Source organism: Hevea brasiliensis, chromosome 14, assembly GCF_030052815.1.
Source record: "Hevea brasiliensis isolate MT/VB/25A 57/8 chromosome 14, ASM3005281v1, whole genome shotgun sequence".
NCBI classification, from domain to species: domain Eukaryota; kingdom Viridiplantae; phylum Streptophyta; class Magnoliopsida; order Malpighiales; family Euphorbiaceae; genus Hevea; species Hevea brasiliensis.
Window position 1 is genome coordinate 25,357,342 of NC_079506.1, and position 16,795 is coordinate 25,374,136.

The window sequence follows — 16,795 nt, forward strand, 5'->3', positions numbered from 1 at the left end:
TTTTTATTAAGGGAAAATTATTATTTAATTCTTTTGTTTAACAAAATTAATTATTTGTTCCTTTTATTTTAAAAAAATATATTATTTAGTCCTTATATTTTATTTCCGTTAAACTGTTTAATCCCTTCATCAATTCTTTCGTTAGTCAATAGATTTTAATACCAGTTAAATTACTATTTAGTTCTTCTATTTAAGTGAAAATAATTAATTGATTCTTTATATTTTGAAAAATACTATTATTTAGTCCCTCTATTTCAGTGAAACTAATTAATTGGCCTTTATATTTTGAAAATCACTATTTTAAAAAACATATTCTTGGATGAAAATGAAAATTTTGCTTTGTGGAAAGTAAATCCGAATTTGTATTTTTTTTAAATTGTTCAAGTATTTTAATTCAATTCTTTGAACATAATTTGTGTATTTTCTTTATTGGAAAATAATTTTCTTATATTATTGTCTTAATTACATGGAGATCTAGAAGAATGGATTAACCTTTTTGTACATACAACTTATACCAACTTATACCATTTTCTATCAAAAGATGAAAAACATATAATGAGAGAGGAGAGAAATAAGGAAGGGCAGTAAAAAAATAAGGGGGAGAGGGTCAGAGTACTTTAGGTATAAAAAAATAAACAGATGGATTAAAGAGTTAATAGAATCAAATTGTAGGGACTAATTAATTAGTTTTGCTATAATATGGGACTAAATAGTAGTTTGATTAATATTAAAATTTGTTAACTAATAGAAAAATTAACAGATGGGAGGAGGGTGTAGGTGTAGAGGAGAAAAAATATAAAGAAGAGAGAAATAAAAGAGAGTACGAAAGAAATAAGGGAAGAGGGTGAAGGTAGTTTAGGCATAAAAAAATAATCAGAGGGATTAAATAATAGTTTGACTGTATTAGAATCTGTTGATTAATAGATAAATTGACAAAGAGACTAAATAATTTAATGAAAATAAAATTAAGAATTAAATAATATATTTTTCAAAATACAGAGATTAAGTAGTTAGTTTTGTTTAACGTGTAGGTACTAAATAATAATTTTTTCTTTCATTAATCAAAGCAAATCAAAGGAAAAAGCATTAGCAATAATGAGGTTTCATTCAATGATACTAGAGTCATCTCCAGAATTGTGAGGTATTGAGTTCGAGTCCTAAATGAAGTCAATCCTATAAAAGAAAAAGAAAAAAAAGAAAAAACAAAGCATTAGCAATAAACTGATACAGTCCTTTGTGAATCATGTCATTTTTTTTTTCCTATCTTTTCCCCCCCCCCCGGCGGCACAAAGAAATAAAAAAAAAAAAAAGTTACACAGTTTTTTTTTTTTGCCAATTTAATATAATATCAAAATGTAATTAATATGACTTTCAAGCACAAATAAAACTGAAGTTGACCCAATGGATGTAAGCTGTGTTAAATAAGCAAATGAATTACCGAGTTGGGCTGCTTATCCCTTCCATCTTTGTCACAGTAAGTGCACTCCTCTTTTCTTTCCTCTTTTCGAGACCCAACTTATTGATTGTTAGATTGTGCTGCCAGCATAGATGAGTCCTTGGAAATTACCTTAGTGACATTATTGGCAATCAAGGATATGCCTAGGGGTCGAGCAAAGACATCTCGATAATGGGATTGATTGGGCTAGTCAGAACATCGTACTGAATCAAGATCTAATAACAGTCCTATTAGTGCAAGGACCATGAAAATTTTGTTTATCTATCTATTGTTCCTGGGAAGTGAGATTATTTGTAAGTGGCGTGAGAGAGTTGAACTCGTCTTTAAGTGTTCATATTTGACCCAAGTAGCCTGCCATATCTTGATCTTACTACAGATGAACAATATTGGGGGATTTTTATCAAAGAGGTGTAATAAAAAAAAATTATATAAAAAAAGGTAAGTTTGAGTTTAATTATAAAAAAGAAATGAATTGTATTGAGCTGGAAGAGCTAAGGACAAGACGCTAATTATAACAGCGTCTTGAAAGTTCGGACATTATTTATGATCGCGTACATCGTTAAAATAAAATAAAATAATTAAAAATTTTAAAGGAAAACTGAATGTTGTTTATAATAGCGTTCAATTTTTCTTTAAACTTTTTAATTATTTTATTTTATATTTTAAATAAAATATAAATGTTATTCTAATAAATAACGTTATAATAATTAATATTATATATTATAATATTTTTATTATAAAAATATTTTTTTATTTAAAATTAAAAAATTTTAATTATTTTATTTTTTAATTTTAATTTTTTATTTCATTAAATTTTAAATATTTTAAATTTTATAATAAAAATATTATTTTAATAATAATATATAATAAATTAACGTTCAACTTTAATAAAATAATTATTTAATTTTAATAAAAGTAATATAATAAATAATATTAATTATTATAATTTTATTTATTAAAATAATATTTATATTTTATTTAAAATATAAAATATAATATATAAAAAATATTAAGAAAAGTTGGATGTCCAACTTTTCTTAAAATTTTTTAATTATTTTATTTTTTTTAATTTTAATTTTTCATTTCATTAAATTTTAAATTTTATAATAAAAATATTATTTTAATAATAATATTATAATAAATTAACGTTCAACTTTAATAAAATAATTATTAAATTTTAATAAAAATAATATAATAAATAATATTAATTATTATAATTTTATTTATTAAAATAATATTTATATTTTATTTAAAATATAAAATAAAATAATTAAAAAATTTAAAGAAAAGTTGTACGGTCCCACTTTTCTTTAAATTTTTTAATTATTTTATTTTTTTTAATTTTTTATATCATTAAGTTTTAATTTTATTTTAAAAAAAATAATTTTTCATAATAAAAATATTATAATATATAATATTAATTATTATAATTTTGTTTATTAAAACAATATTTATATTTTGTTTAAAATATAAAATAAAATAATTAAAAAGTTTAAAGAAAAGTCGAACGTTATTATAAATAGTATCCAGCTTTCTTTTAAAATTTTTAATTATTTTGTTTAAACGGTGCACGTTATTATAAATAGTATCCGGACTCTCAAAATATTATTATAATTAGTGTCCCGCCCTCAGCTCTTTCAGCTCAGCATAATTCATTCCTTTTTAGTAATTAAACTCAAACCCACCCTTTTTAGTATAATTTGTTTTTTGATTATACCCTTTTGGTAGAAATCCCCAATATTGGACAGAACCTTGTTTATGTGTTGGACATCATTTGTGTATGGTGTCTTGGCTAGTCCAGATTTTGTAACAAGATTTGCAGGACTAAAAAGCGTATGCAACTTTGGGTTAAGTGAATACCACAAGAGACTACATCTTGTGCATCCACTTTTGCAGAAGCTGCTCGATCAGAAGCAGCAATATCTGTAGAATTCCTTGTCAAATGATCGTCATATCTTTGTCTAATAAACCATAATTCTACAGAAGCTGCTTAAGATATGTAATTACTACTGCCTTGTAAACTTACAACAGTAAACAACTGTAGCTGAAGTGGCTTCTTTTTCAGACATGATTGAAGATAGAGAATGAAATTGGAACTTTTTTTTAATTGAAATTAGAAAGTAAATATAAGGCTGAGAAGAAACGGAAGGTTAAAATATACAGGAAGCTACTATGATAAAGAGGATCCAAAAATCGAAAGGAATAAGACGCCGGTGAGAGGTTGAAAAGGGTTGTCGGACTCAAGAATGGTCGACTGCAATTGATCACAAAAAGGTGGCTGAAAGTGAGCTCACGTGCTGATGCGTGGGATGGGCTAGAAAATTTGAAGGAAGATTACAGCCAATTAACTTGATTATTCCCTCAAGCCTATGCGGATTTAAATACTTATTACAAGAAACAAAATCGGAAACCAAACTATATAGTAGGCACTACTTAGGCATATAACAAATATTCGTAATTACAAAGTGATTTCTAATCTAAGGCATAATTACAGTGATTATTTCAACATGATTCACTATAGTGAAGGGGAAAAGTAATCAAATAAGAATAGCACACAAGAATTTACGTGGTTCGGCAAAATTTTGCCTACGTCCACGGATAGGATAAATTCTTTCTTCACTATAAGGGCATAAAAGTACAAGAATAAAATTTGAGATTGAATCCCAAATCCCATGTGAACCCTCTTACAAACCCCAGAACCAACTGCCAACCTTTGCATGTTTTTTCAGGAAGTGAAGTTAGCTCTTCGCCAACCATGAAAGAATTAGATAGTACAACATATATAGTTTTTGACATTGAAACCAAAGTCCTATGTCTCATATGCATCCTGTCACACACCCAAAAATCACTTTCACCCTTTTCATGGTTCACTTCCAGGGTTCAAGCTTAGCTCTATTCCAGTATATCGTGGAGACAAGAATATGCATAACATCCATGCTCGTCTAAGTTGTCGCTCAAAAGTCAAAACCTAACAAAACCATACTTTCGTTTTGGTCATTGTGTTGCAATCATAACCAGCAAACAATCACCAAAAAATTTTCAACTTGTAAAAGAGAAAGCATTAGAAAAAGACATGAAATGTTAACAGCAAGATTTAGCATATAACTAAGTAGCTATTAAGCTTATTCTGAGAAATCTACATTTAACCATGCCAGATTTCTTGCAATTATTACAATAAAATATAAAAGATCAAAAGCCAATAGAACATTTTTAAATGTTTTATCCCACTGATACCAGTCCAATTTGTTCCAAGTTAGAATAACACATGCATATTATTGAGTTTAGTTGAGACTGCAAAGTCACAACAATCAAAAGAAACACCTGTATTCATGTTTTAATTTATTAAAATTTGCTATTAGAGGTTCATGTTGAGTGAAGGGTTACCTGAGAGTCTTTGAAGGCACTATTGGTTCCAGCAGATGCATGAAATTTTAGTCTATTTTTTTTTTCTATTTTTCAAATATTAAATCAACTTACATATTAGCACATCTAAGGATTGATTATTTGGAAAAATTACTAAATCGTACATCTTGGGTAGTATGGATTAAGCTACACAGAATAATGGGAGCCGAAGGTGACATAAGCTTCGCTATCAAGTGAAGCTGCTTTGTCATTACGGTTCAAAGGAGACACCTAAATTGTTTGAACTTAACAACTTAAAACTCAGAGGTTCTAAATCCAAATTTCATTAGGAAGAAAGATTGATACCTAAGGTAGCCAAATAGTATTTCCTGATAAAAACAGAAAAGGGTGTCATAATTATAGTGTTGTGCATTTGCAAAAGCTGCAGATTAGTGTTGTCTTGCAGTTACTTTGTGAAAAACTCTACAAATCCAGATGTCACCTCTGAAAAACCAAGTTCTTTGCACAATGTAAGTTCTACACGCTCAAGGGCCTTAGGATTGTTAAAACTTATGAGAAACTAGTTGTTAGGAAGAGGAAATATTGGAAAAAGACTTAAAATCTCTGGCACTTACCATTCATGAGAGCTGTTGCATAATTGTTATAGCAAAACAATTCTGGTATGAAATAGCTTAAACCAACATTGCTTTTGACTTTCACATATTATTTTCACATCTGCAGACAGAATTGTGCAGCTTAAACTCATCAAACATGAAAACTCTGAACAGTGAATTATGATGGAAAAACAGTAAGATATGTGCATGATTCATTTGCTAAGGACTAACATGAAAACTTTCAAATTAAGGGATTGTATGAACCTGTAAAAGAAACCAACACGTTAATTGGCATGTAAGCTTCTTTGGCCAGCCTTTATTTCTACTTTCTCTTGGCCTTTTGGTTCAAACAAAGCTTCTAAACAAGAAATTTTGAGAAATTGTAAGTCATCTCATTAAATGTTTCTTGTTAATGAAGCGAAAAATAACATTAGAAATTAACAACTTGATACAGGGTAACTCAAATTATCTTATGCAAACATGTATGCAAGTCATTAATAAAAGAGCTTAAGAACCAAAAATTCTACTTCAAGATAATTCTAAGGGAATAGTTCTCTATATTGATTATGCAAGCTGTCCACTCCAAATAGATGCCAAAAGTTTTGCATGTCAGTGATCAAAGTGGCAACCAAATACATTAATTCCCAAATTTAAATAGAAGTATATTGAGCAAAACTCATAAAGAGGACGATAAGAGATTTGCGTAGGTTTTAGTGCTTAATGCACAGATACCTTGTGCAAAACAATTAAGAAATAGACATGTAAAACTAAAATTTGTCCTCTTCTAGGAATTTGTAATTCACTTAGTGAAATCCATTGTCAATAGGTAATATATGCAAAGAATTTGAAGATTTTCAGGATGAGCAATCCTAGGCCAATGGCCACTCAATCCCACAGGGTTATTTTGCAGTAAGTGGACTTCGCTCATTCAAGATGAGGAAATGCCCTACTTCTAGCAAATAAATAATTTGAATAAACTCAACTCAACTCAACTAAGCCTTTATCCCAAAAATTTGGGGTCGGCTATATGGATTCGCTTTCTCCACTCTAAACGATTTTGGGTTAAATCCTCCGAAATTTGTAATACTTCTAGGTCATGTTGTATTATTCTCCTCCAAGTCAATTTAGGTCTACCCCTTTTTTTCTTTTTATCCTCTAACCTAATGTGCTCTACTTGTCTAACTGGAGCCTCCGTATGTCTACGCTTCACATGACCAAACCACCTCAATCTCCCTTCTCTCAACTTATCCTCAATTGGTACCACTCCTACATTTTCTCTAATACTCTCATTACGGACTTTATCTAGTTTAGTATGGCCACTCATCCACCTTAACATTCTCATCTCTGCAACTCTTATCTTAGACGCATACGACTCCTTCAATGCCCAACACTCACTACTATATAACATAGAAAATTTTCCTTTCAACTTATTGGGAATTTTGCGATCACATAAAACTCCCTTGGCACGTCTCCACTTCAACCATCCGGTTTTAATCCTATGACTAACATCCTCCTCACATCCCCCATCTACTTGAAGGACTGAGCCGAGAAATAAATAATTTGGATATTAGATAAAATATGAGAAGACTAGCAAAATAATTTGCACGAAAGAGTATATTATCACATACTATTTTGGAATGAGCCGAGCTAGTATTGACTTAGAAAGTGTACCACCACCATCGGGTACGATCCCTAAAGCTTGCTCAACATTAAATGCAGTCTTAATCAAACACCTGCCAAGGGGACAATTGTTTGGAATTAGAAAAAAAGAAGAAAAATATAACAATTCATGTGAAAATATATTGCATATATATATACTTGGGAGTAAAACATGTACATGAGGCATATAAATCCTGAATGTTGAAATAATTGAATCAGAAAATTGACTAATTGGAAAAACTTTGTGAACAACTTAGATACTTACAACTTGATGCATTTCTCTTTGCTACAAAAGAAAACTGTCCAGATGGTTCAGTATCTAAAAGTCCTCCATTACATTTTCATGACTTAAATTATTACTGTTTTCTGCATTGAGGATCGATAAGTTACACTTTTTATTAAACTTAGAAACCAGCAAAAACATAAGGGGGAAAAAAACACTGAGAATGATAGGAAAGAAAATTCCAATTACTTTTTCAAGATGAACTATGAGGTTACCAACTTGTGGTAGCAGTGCATGGTAGCTTGTCATCCAATAGATATTGGCTCTTTGATTATAGGAAGGGGAGGACATTGGGAAAGCCTTATTATCAGTCTGATTGTTTTATCATCATCATCCCTCTTCTTCCATCATCTTACATATTAGGATAATTTATATATAGAGGTGCTTTAGGAATTAGGGAGAACATTAATCCTGTTTCACATAGAACAGACCACAGGTCATTTAGTACATGATAACTCAACTAACAGATTGAAAAGATATTCATGGAACCAAAATAAAGAATTAAGCAACAAAAATACCCACATAAAGCAAATTACAAGTGATTACTTGTTAGAATTGATTCCTTACCACAATCACACACTGAAGGCAGCAATTGCAAGGCAATCTGCATTTTGGTGAGGAAAAAGAAAATCATTTCAAAATACAATGGCATTAATAATGCAAATAAGTGGGACTTAAGCAATCAAGAAATTTAAGTGATAATATTTTATTTGTTATATGGCTTTAAAATTCACCTTGTAGAAACTGACAGATTTGTCGGAAGATCTGAAGATGCTTGGGATATCAGCACCCTTCCAGTTAGCTCTCCTAGCTTATTATTTGTGGAAAGCATCCTTTGCAATTCACCTTTATAACTTGACAGACTTGGTCCCATAGAGTCGCTAGCATCATAAGGAAAGTGAAATGTTCTGTGCCTTGTTCTAGGGCCAACAAAATGACGACTTCATACTTCAGAAGAGATTCCAGATGCTCAATTTTCTGCATAATCGTCCACATTAAGAATTCACTTGTGTTTGACTTGTATGGAAATAAAAAAAATGAAAAGAAAGAAAAAAAAAGGAAAATTAAAAGACCAAGGAACAAAATATACCATTGAAGTTGTTGCTATTTAATGAATATCTTTAAAAGTAATAATATCAGCAGTGATTCAAGCTCATGAAATCTTGTTTTGCCTTTGTGAATTGTGCTCTTATCTCTTCTGCAAAAAAAAATTGGGACAGAGCTTTCTAAACCCTGGAAAGAGAGAAGAATAGAAAACGCATAACAAAAGAAGCATGTGGTTAGAAACACATACTTAACGATGCCCTTGAGTACATTCTTTGTATCATTGCGATTTTCAAATTTTCAAAATTTTAGGGAATTGTGAACTGTAGGTTAATCATCATCCAATCCTTGCAAGTCAAAAGAGCTGAATTGAAACATTATTAGATAACTGGAAATCCACTTGAGAGTACTTTGAGACCATATAATGTTGATGAACACATCAAACTCCTCAATAACATACCAAGTCTCTAATGAATTAAACATCATTATTCCTGAAAAAGGATAGCACAAGACAGTAGAATGTGGAAAGGGAGTTAAAAATTAGAAATAGACCAAAAAAAAAAAAGCAAATGGGATAACAACGTTTTACTTCAATTTCATAGGGTTCAGCTTAATATATTGAATTACATAATGCAGCCCACTTTATACATGGCTTATTCTGTCAATATATATATATATTGAATGCTTCAGATTATAGATGAAAAAAAAAAAAAAAAAACATGAATTGCAGAAAGAATTTTCAAGAGAGGTTTAATGTCTCCTCTACAATGTTTAATATGAGCATGGTATCTGCTCGGTTGCGAAAGTACTATCTATCAATAGGGTTCTATTCTAACTTAAATATTATTTTCATTTATTGGGTTGAGTAAAGGTATTTACAAAGGAAAATATTGGAACAAAACCAGAAAACAAAAAAAGAAAAATAATAGACCATCTTAAATTTTTATTAGCAACTTTGGCTAATGTCAAGCAGAAGAGATGGAAAGTTTTACACCAAAAGTCATGGTTGACAAAAACAAATAAATTGTGAATGATGAAACAATTGAAAGTCAAAACAATTGATTGTTTGAAAATTGATGGAAGGAAAGATACTTGCAGCTTACTTTATTGCTTGTTGAAGAATAGTGCCCACGTGATTTGCAATATATAAGGTCTCACTTTGTCTTCATAATTTTTCTCTCTGTTCTCTGCACATATAAGTCTCATCACAATTTAAGCAAAAGAGACAGAGAATAATGAAAAAGAAAGAAGAATAACAAGGAAAGGGAATTCTGATAAAAGTTGCAATGTAAACCTAAGAGGTTGAAGAGATACCTGCAGTACAATAGCGTTCCCACTGAATTCCTCACCAATCAGTTTCAATATTTGAGATGCCTGCAATATTAGGCCAATCCACACCATCATTTTTTCTACATCTTTCGATCAATAGGGGACACCCTCTAATATGTAATTTCTGTAAAGACGTGAGATGGTGCATCTCTCGAGGTAGAGAAGTTAATCTTGGGCATTCCTGAATATATAGTTCCTGAAGAGAAGTGAGATTTTGCAACCATCTATTAGGTAGAGATTCAAGATCGTCAATTGCCACAATCCACAATATCTTCAACTGGGAGAGAGGGTGAACACGTGAAGAAGAAGATGCCCAAGATTTCATCTTCATCTGCATTGTTTTTTGTAATGGCTCTGTGCTGGCATCCTCCAAATGCAGCTTGTCATCAAGAGATGGAAACAGTGGCATCCCAATCAACTTAGGACAACGCTTTATTTCTAACAAAGAAAGACAAGGGAATTGGGGTGGCTCCATCACAACCGTGACTGTTCTACCATTATCCCTCTTCTTCCACCATCCGATCAAGTTAGGACAATTATAAATCCAGAGTTTCTTTAAGGATGGGAAAACTGTTGATCCTCCTGCCCTTTCATTGAAGCAAATCCCCTCACAATCTACATACTCTAGATCTGTTAAATCAGAAATCCATAATTCTTTAAGGTTTGTGAAAGGAGAAAACCCATTTGACAACTTATTGCCTTCAAGCTGACTTGCACCGTCTTGATCTTCATTGTCTGTTGTAATGGTTCTATGCCGGCATTCACATAGTACAACCTTTCATCAAGAGATGGAAAAAGTGGCATCCAAGAAAGCTTAGGACAATGCTTTATTTCCAATAGAGAAAGACGAGGAAACAGGGGTAGATCTGCTACTGTTGTGGTAGTCATGTCATCATTCCTCTTCTTCCTCCATCCCTTCAAGTTAGGACAATAATAGATCCAAAGTTTCTTCAAGGATGGGAAAACAGTTGATCCTCTTTGCCCTCCACTATAACAATCCCCCTCACTATCTATGTACTCTAAATCTGTTAATTCAGAAAGCCATAATTCTTTAAGTTTTGTGAAGGAAGAAACCCTGTTTGATAACTGCACACCTTCAAGCTCACTTGGCATTGTCTTGATCTTCATCGTTTGCAGCAGTGGCTGTATGCCAGCATTTACATAATACAACCTCTCATCAAGGGATGGAAACAATGGCATCCAAGAGAGCTTAGGACAATGCTTTATTTCCAACAAAGAAAGACAAGGAAACTGGGGCAGCTCTGATATTTTTGATGTTGGATCATCAAATCTCTTCTTCCACCATCCCTTTAGGTTAGGACAATTATCGATCCAGAGTTTCTTTAGGAATGGGAAGAATACTGATCCTTTTTCGCAGATATTCTCCTTATCTATGTACTCCAAGTCGGGCAAATCAGAAATCCATAATTCTTTAAGCTTTACGAGGGAAGAAGTTGAACTTGGGAACTCCACTTCTCCATATTGAGCCGACCTCATCTTCATCGTCTGGTGCAGTGGCTCTATTCCAGCATTCACATAATATAGCCTTTCGTCTAGAGATGGAAACAGTGGCATGCAAATCAACTGAGGGCAATTCTTTATTTCCAACAAAGACAGACAAGAAAAATGGGGCAGCTCTGCTGCCATCATGGTTGTCCTATCATCAACCTCATTTCTCTTCTTCCACCATCCCTTAAAATTAGGACAATTGTCGATCCAGAGTTTCTTCAGGAATGGGAAGACTGTCGATCCTCCTTCACTTAGGCAAGTATCCTCATCGCTATCTATATACTCCAAATCAGTTAACTCAGAAATCCATAATTCTTGAAGGTTTGCGAGGGAATAAGCACAGTTGAACTTCGGATCTTCATGCTGAGGAGAAATCACCTTCAACTTCATAGTTTGCTGCAGTGGTTGAATCCCAGCATTGACATAGTATAGCCTTTCATCAAGTGATGGAAATAATGGCATCCAAGTCAACTTTGGGCAATTCTTTATTTCTAACAAAGAAAGACAAGGAAACCACGGCAGTTTTGCTACTGTTGTAGTTGTTGAATCATCATCCACCTGCTTATTCCATCCCTTCAGATTAGGACAATTCCAGATCCAAAGTTTCTTTAGGGACGGAAAGAATGTTCCTCGACCTCCAGCAAGAGAATTATCCCCCGTACTAATCTACTCTAGATCAATTAAATTTTCAAAAGACAATTCTCTAAGAGAATGGATTTGATCTAGTGGTGGAAAATGCTGGCATCCTTCGCAATCTTTTAACCAAATTGTCACTAGATTGATAGGTCGTGAAAGCTGACTCGTAAAACTCCTGCCTCCAAATTGCGTTGGCATCGTCTTTTTCTTCATTATCTGTAGTAGTGGTTCTAAGCTAGCCTTTTCAAAAGACAACTTCCCTTTGAGAAATGGAATCATCGGCACCCAGGTCAATCTAGGGCAATCACAGAGTTCCACCAAAGAAAGGCCAGAGTCCATTGCTGCTGTTGCTGCTACGGCTGCTGTTGCTCTATCATCATTATTATCCCTGTTCTTCCGCCATCCCTTCAGTTTGGGACATTTCCAGATCCAGAGCTTTTTCAGGGAGGGGAAGAATGTGAATTCTCTTCCTCCTTCAGTGAGACTATTATTCCCATCACTTTCTATGTACTCTAGATTATTTAATTCACTAATCCATAATTCCTTAAGAGTAGGGATTTGATCGAGAGATGGAAGATACTGACATCTTTTACAATTAACCATCCAAATCTCAACTAGATTTGTGAGGGAAGAAAGCCAACTAGGGAACCTCACACCTCCATACTCATACACCCTCAATCCTTTAAGATTTTGGGGTGGCTGGAAGCTTTGCAATAACCTTTCATCATAACCAACATCTGCATTGCTATCTTGGAGGCTTTGCAATGATCTCGCATAATATTTAGCATACACACTATTATTATCAACTTCTTCATTCCAGCTTAAAATCAATGATCGAAGATGTTGTTTCTCTTTCAAATTGGCAGCCTCAAATTCTACAGCATCATTTTTCACAAATCTCAAATTTCTAATTTCAAGCCTCCCTCTCAAGTCATTTAGCCTATTCAGCTCATTCAAGCTACCAAAATGTTTAAGCACAGAACTATCTTTGGCCACTACAAACCATGTTAATGTCTGAAGGGAAGTTAATTGCCCAATCCCATTTGGCATATGAGTCAAACTCCAACATCCCTCACAATCAAGATGCCTAAGATTAACCAGCCTTCTAAATTCTTTTGGCAATTCCTCAAGGCTTTGACAACCAGAGAGCTTGAGCACTTGCAAATTTTGAAGCTTGGTAGTAGCATCTGGAAGTGCCTTGAGTTCACTATTTTCTGACATATCAAGATACCTTAGGTGTTTTAACTTTTTAATGGAAGACGATACTTTCTCAATCCCTAAATTATGTAGATCAAACACACGCAAACACCTAGGGTTTGAAAAAATAGCTTCATGACTAGACTTATCCCATCTTCCACAAGCACCTGAACTAGACACTTGACTTGGCAGAAGAAATGTTCGCAACCGTTTTGCATTAAGCAAGTAGGTTGGAACTTGCGAAGGTGAATCTAAATGAAAGTCACATGATACATGACGAGTTTTTTTATCAATGTTTCCTACATTCAAATTCATTACATTGCTCTCAGTCCCAGCCACCAAAGTTGCAAGATCATTCATTAGATCATGCATTTTGCAACTTTTTACAGTGCCAAACACATCCCCTCTTAATTCTTGGAAAAAGGATCTCCATGACAACTCCATAAAATACTCAAGTGCTTTGTCTTCTAGACATTCACTTGAATACGATGACTTAATAAACCCTTGCCCAATCCACAAATGAATCAATGTTTTGACATCAATCTCATAATCTTTTGGAAATAAACTACAATATGCAAAACAGTGCTTCAAGTGCGAAGGAAGATAGTCATAGCTCAACCTAAGTGTAGGTAAAATACCATTCTCATTTTGAGCTACTTTTGAAAGTTCATCTTCCAAGAAGGGTTGCCATTCAGTTTCTGGGTTTTTAAAGGATAACAGGCTTCCTATTGTTTTTATTGCAAGAGGAACTCCAACACATTTCTTGACAATCTCATTTCCAATTCCTATCACACGTTTGTTTTTTGGTTCTTGTCCCTTGAAAACTATTTGCACCAAAAAAGACCACGACTCAGCCTGAGATAACCCTTCTAAACCTTGAGTTGATAATGTGCTAGTTATTGCTGCAACCTTTTGAGAACGTGTGGTTACTACAATCTTACTTCCAATTTCATCACTCACTAATAATCTCTTTAAACTATCCCAATTTTCACGATCCTCATTCCATACATCATCTAACACAAGTAGGAACTTTTTCCTATTTAAACATTTATCCAGTCGATTTTTCAATGTATTTAGCTCAAGATCTTCTGGTTTTGAATCAGTTGCAGACTCCAAAATCTTTTTAACAATCAATTTTACATCAAAAGTGTCTGAAACACACACCCATAGTCTTAACTCAAAATGAGCTTTGACTCGCTCGTCATTGTATAAAACTTGAGCTAGTGTGGTCTTCCCTAACCCCCCAATTCCAACTATTGAAATGACTGAGACATTTTCACCATAGCTGGAACCCAATAAAAGACCTATGAGTGCCTCTTTGTCCCCTTCTCTCCCAACAACAACTTCGGGTATAGAGGAGTTAGTTTGATCCCTCAACCTATTCATATGACCTCTCTCTTCATGGCGAACCACTAAATTAAGTTTCTCCTTATCAGAATAAATGTCAACCAGCCTCTCCCTAATGGCCTTAATTTTATGACCCATCGTAAGACCATAAACAAACTGGTTTGATCTTGAAAAGAAAATGCGTACCTCCTTTGTCATTCTATTCCCACCCATCACTTGTCGACGTAAAACCTCCGTTGAAAAATCGTCAAGCAAGTCATCTGCATCAAAAACCACCTCTTTCAGCTTCCCAAGCCAATCTTTAACTTGATTGTTCCATGCCTGCTTCTCCTCTGCATCAAGAAGCACCGCCTGAATCCTGGAACCTGTGTCCTGGAGTTTGTCAATCTCATCGTTGACACCCCACCACAGCGCAATCTCTTGAAGAGCTCGAGAACCAAGTTTCAGAATGATTTCACCAGCAATATCGTAGAGAATAGCTTCTGCCATTTCTTGCAAAGTCAAAGGAAACTACAGTGTTTGAAGTATTTAGGTTGCTGTGAAGAAGATGAGCAAAACCAAGGCGTATATTTAAACAATGTATTTGCGAAAGCTTGCTCCAAGTGGGAGATTAAAAAATGTATTTGGTCCTCATCTTACCTAACGTCGTTGACGATCTGTTGGCTACTTGCTTTGCCGCTCATCGACTTTCAGCAGACCTGGGGTCTGAGGTAATGAATAGAGCTGGAACATATATAGAGAGAGAGTCTTTCATGGCAAATCGGCAAAATTTAATTAAATTTAAATCAATTAAATATAAAAATATTTTTAAAAAACTTGGATTTTTTATTATAATAATTCTTTCCTTATTTTAACACAAATTAAACAAAATTGTGTTGTTAATATTTGTTTATAGGTAATTATTAATTATCAATCATAAAAATTTAATTTTTAATTGAATATAGCTATATATTCAAGTCTTTCATAATTATTCACTTAACAATTTTTTTAAACAAAAATTTTAAATGTAGATTTTATTTAATTAAATTAAAAAATTAATAAATTCATATCCTAAAAAGTTAAAAAAAATTAATGATTTATATTTTTAAAATTTATAGTCATAAAAATAAATTTAAAAAACTCTAAGGGTAAAAGACAACTAAATTTTGTTAAAGCCTTTGTTTAGGATGAGGTTTAAGATTAAAAAACCTTAAACTTGTGTTTGAGAGAGTAAAAAGTTTTTTAAAATATGACTTTGTTGTGGTTTTTGAAATTTTTTTAAAAATTTTATATTTCAACTTATCAAATTAGTAAGTCTAAAACATTTTAAAAATTATGAAAATTTTATTTTAAAAAATTTTATTTTATAAAATCTTACTTTACTATACCTCCTTTTTTTTTCTCCAGGCCAGAGTGATTAAGTAATTAATTAATTATCTTTTATAATGTAATTAATTACTTTTTAAATTAAAATAAAACAAGTAAAAAACTAAAATAAAAATAAGTAAACTAAGTGAATAATTGATGACTCATTAGCTAATCATATACACTAATTAATATAATAATTGGATTATGAATTAAATAGTTAAATGCATATTTTAAATATAAAGAATTTAACATTTAAAATTGGATATTCTCATTTCTTTTAAAAAATTTATATATCATAATAATATAAATACAATGGTGGTTGCAATGGTCACTCCAATGAGTTGGACGGATAAGGAATCTGAATAAATAAGTAAAATTATTATTATTATTATTATTATTATTATTATTATTATTATTATTATTATTATTATTATTATTTTCTTTCATATCTTTAAGAGTTGGGTATGAGAAATTAGCAGCTTGCTTATAATTCAAGTAGAGGAAGAATTTATTTTAAAAAAAAAAAAAAAGTAGACGAAGACTTTTGGAAATTGAAAGCATGGTGCATGGATCCCCCATTAAAAAATCCCAGTCGTTAGGTAGAACAAGACTTTTGGAAACAATAATGGTTTTTTTTTTTCTAAATTATAAAATAAAAAGTTTTTTTATTACCAAATTTAATTACAACGTTATTAATATTTTAATAATTAATTAATGGATTTTCTAAAATTTCAAATTTATATTTTAATTTTTTTAAATATTTGTGCTAATTATAATAATTAGAAAAAGTATAAAATATTATTTTATCATTGAATTAAAGTTATTATTATTATTGAATTATGAATTAAATAAAAGCTTATTTATTGTATAAAAAAATTATAAAATGTAAAAATCGATATCCTCAATTCTTTTAAAATATTTAAATATCATAATAATATAATTACAATGGTGGTTGCGATGGTCTCTTCAGTGAGATGGACGGATAAGAAATCTGAACATAAGTAAAAAAAAAAAAAAAAAAAAAAAAATATA

At 31.9% G+C, this 16,795-nt stretch overlaps 1 protein-coding gene across 9 annotated transcripts; it reads right to left on the bottom strand.

Annotated features, from left to right (window-relative positions):
* Positions 1 to 3,861: 3,861 nt before the first annotated feature.
* LOC110643651 (putative disease resistance protein RGA3) lies at positions 3,862 to 15,165 on the bottom strand. 9 transcript variants are annotated; one of them, XR_009143219.1, is made up of 11 exons: positions 8,859 to 8,891; positions 8,649 to 8,762; positions 8,445 to 8,552; positions 8,089 to 8,332; positions 7,922 to 7,958; positions 7,544 to 7,765; positions 7,337 to 7,437; positions 7,041 to 7,145; positions 5,677 to 5,770; positions 5,434 to 5,533; positions 3,862 to 4,424 (listed from the first exon to the last, which is right to left on the bottom strand). XR_009143219.1 is itself a non-coding variant. In XM_058134069.1 (10 exons), exon 1 carries the CDS (start codon positions 14,903 to 14,905, stop codon positions 11,903 to 11,905), a length of 3,003 nt encoding a protein of 1,000 aa, XP_057990052.1. In that variant the 5' UTR covers positions 14,906 to 15,127; the 3' UTR covers positions 3,862 to 4,424; positions 5,434 to 5,533; positions 5,677 to 5,767; positions 7,041 to 7,145; positions 7,922 to 7,958; positions 8,089 to 8,332; positions 8,445 to 8,552; positions 8,649 to 8,762; positions 9,502 to 9,585; positions 9,713 to 11,902. The 9 variants fall into 9 exon arrangements, 7 of the variants coding, with proteins under 7 accessions (XP_057990052.1, XP_057990051.1, XP_057990046.1 ...); XR_009143218.1 differs by having other exon boundaries at positions 8,649 to 8,911; XM_058134069.1 differs by lacking the exons at positions 7,337 to 7,437; positions 7,544 to 7,765; positions 8,859 to 8,891 and adding exons at positions 9,502 to 9,585; positions 9,713 to 15,127 and having other exon boundaries at positions 5,677 to 5,767.
* Between the last annotated feature and the right edge of the window lie 1,630 nt (positions 15,166 to 16,795).

Coding starts and splice junctions, on each gene's coding strand:
- LOC110643651 (XM_058134069.1), bottom strand. CDS start 14,905: ATGGCAGAAGCTATTCTCTACGATATTGCTGGTGAAATCATTCTGAAA.